At 69.5% G+C, this 2,282-nt stretch overlaps 1 protein-coding gene across 1 annotated transcript in view; it reads left to right on the top strand.

The window, feature by feature from the left end:
* The first annotated feature begins 1,588 nt into the window (after positions 1-1,588).
* ANKRD13B (ankyrin repeat domain 13B) overlaps positions 1,589-2,282 on the top strand; it is a 9,664-nt gene continuing 8,970 nt past the window's right edge. The window contains exon 1 of the mRNA XM_014953005.1: positions 1,589-1,614. Within this exon, the coding sequence (XP_014808491.1) occupies positions 1,589-1,614 (26 nt within the window). The remainder of the gene's footprint in view (positions 1,615-2,282) is intronic.

The raw sequence follows: 2,282 nt of genomic DNA, 5'->3' as shown, positions 1-2,282 counted from the left end.
CCCCCCCCCCCCAAACTGCCATCCTCCCCCCTAGCCCCAGCCTGGCCGGACTGGAGCCCTTTGTGTCCCTGCTGGGAACAAAGGACCGTTTGAGCGGCCACGTTGGCACCGGCCCCGACACTCGCGGGGGCCCCACTCCCTGCCGGGCAGCAGCTCTCCATGCCTGCACCCCAAAATTGGCTCCTGGGGCTGGCCCAGGGTAGCGTCCGGCCCCGCAGGGCTGTAGCTGCCCCCCCCCCGCCCCAGGAATCCTGCCCTCGGATTTGGGGCTGCTGGGTCACAGCCACACACCTCCCCTCCCCGGGACACGGGGTGACGATGCTGAACCATCCCCACTGCCAGGTGCCACGGGGAAGCCCTGCCAGCCTCTGCCAGCCACCCCCTTGTTTCTGTAGGGCCTACACAAACACCGCACCACCCCACGGGAGGGGGGATCCCCAAGCTTAGGGGGGGTGACAGCGCTGGCCAGATGGCCCCGAGGGGGTGACAATGACCCTGTGACCCCGCAGAGGAAGGCAGGCAGGCAGCCAGGCCTCCCCCGCTTCCTTCCTCCCTGCGTGGTCCCAGCCCCCTCCCCACACCCCCCACAGAGCCCTGGGGATGCCATTTTGGAGGGGGAGAGGGGGGGGTCACCCAGCCCTGCAGTGCCCCTGGGCTGAAGTGGGATGGCCGGGATGGGGAGGGGGGGGGAGCGGTGCCCCCCTTCCCTCCCCCACCCAAGCCTGGCAGCCCCGTGCACACAGATGGCAGCGCCTTGGCAGCCGGCACGGCGGCATCTGTGCCTTCGCGCCCGCTGCCCACGGGGCGCTGCCGGGAACAGGACGCTCTGCGCGGGGGGGGAACCGGCCGGGGAGGCTGCCTGCGGCCCCACAACCGGGAGGAATTCAGGGTACCCCTGGGGGAGGCACCCCCTCCCGCTGCAGCGGGTCAGCTGGGACGCGGTGGGATGCGGGTGGGCATGGCTGTGGTTTGGGGAGGACACTCCGAACCCTGGGAGCATCCTGGAGCCCCAAGGTGCCCCTCCATCCCCACATCAGGACATGGGGTGATACCGGGACACCCAGTGCTCAGCCCCACATGGGTGAGGGGAGGGCTGGGGATCCCTGCATAGGGCCAGCGGAGCGGGATTCAGCCAAGGGAGGCTGGACAGAGGGACCAGGGCACCCCGTGGGCACCCCAGCACGCAGGGCCGGGCAGCACATCCCCGGCAGCGGTGACGGGTGCTCCCGGCGCGGTAGGAAGCGGCCTCTGGACTTTATAACTCATTTCCTCACATGGCTGCCAGGCAATAAGAGATTGGAAGAAAACTGGTTTCCATTTCCCCCCGCCCCGCCAGGGAACCTCAGCACCGCCCCGGGTACCCCTGCACCGCCCCGGGTACCCCTGCACCCCTGTTTTTGCCCGCTGGCATTGGGGGACGCGCCCGGAGGCAGGGCAGCCCCGTGCCCACGCGTGCTGCCGGCTCTCCTGGCAGGATCCGGCCATTGGCACGTGGCCGGAATAATTTGGGCACAGCCTTGGCCCACGGGCAGCTTTCCGGGGCTGGCTCGCAGTGAGCTTCGATGCTCAGCCCCGTTCATTCATCGCCATGGGGCCACCCGTGTTGGCCCACAGGTAGGATTTGGAGGGTCCAACCCCATCATGACACCCCCAGGCTCGTGCCCCCGCACAAGGGGGGCTGCGGGCACCGGCACTGCCAGGGACACGAATCGTCTTGCCCGGGTTCAGGCTCCGGCTTGCAGCGCGGCCGCCGCTGGCCCAGCTCAGCCTGCCTGCACCGCCAAGCCCAGATCTGGCCAGCACGGGTGCTGGGGGGTGCAGGATGGTGCCCCCCACCCATCCCACCATTTGAAGGGTCATGGGCACTGCTGGCACCAACCGGCGCGTCCCCAGCCTGTGGCCAGCAGCCCCCTTGCCAAGGGGTGCAAAGGCTGGTGCAGGAGGGTGGTGGGTGCACTGGGCTGAGGGGGGGCACAGGGGGGTTATGGGGTGTACCGGGAGATTCCTGGGGGTGGGAAAGGCAGCACACCAAAGGGGGGCCAGGGGCCTCACCAGTGTGGTACACTGGGGGCACGCCAGAGGGTTCCTGGGGGGCAGAGCAGGGGACTCAGGTGGGGTCCCCAGGGTGCGCACCCCAGGGCGCAGCAGGGACTCACTGGGGGGAGTCCTGGGGGGCCCCAGGGGGTGCAAATGGGCCTTGCTGTGGGGTGTAGAAGGAGACACAAAAGGGCTCCCTGGGAGGATACCGGGGGGGTGCACCACGGGGTGCAGAGGGGGCTCAT

The sequence above is a fragment of the Calidris pugnax genome, unplaced genomic scaffold (assembly GCF_001431845.1).
Source record: "Calidris pugnax isolate Ruff unplaced genomic scaffold, ASM143184v1 scaffold133, whole genome shotgun sequence".
Lineage (NCBI taxonomy): Eukaryota > Metazoa > Chordata > Aves > Charadriiformes > Scolopacidae > Calidris > Calidris pugnax.
Note: the sequence above shows the minus strand (reverse complement) of the source record. Positions and strands in the feature narration are given on the sequence as shown.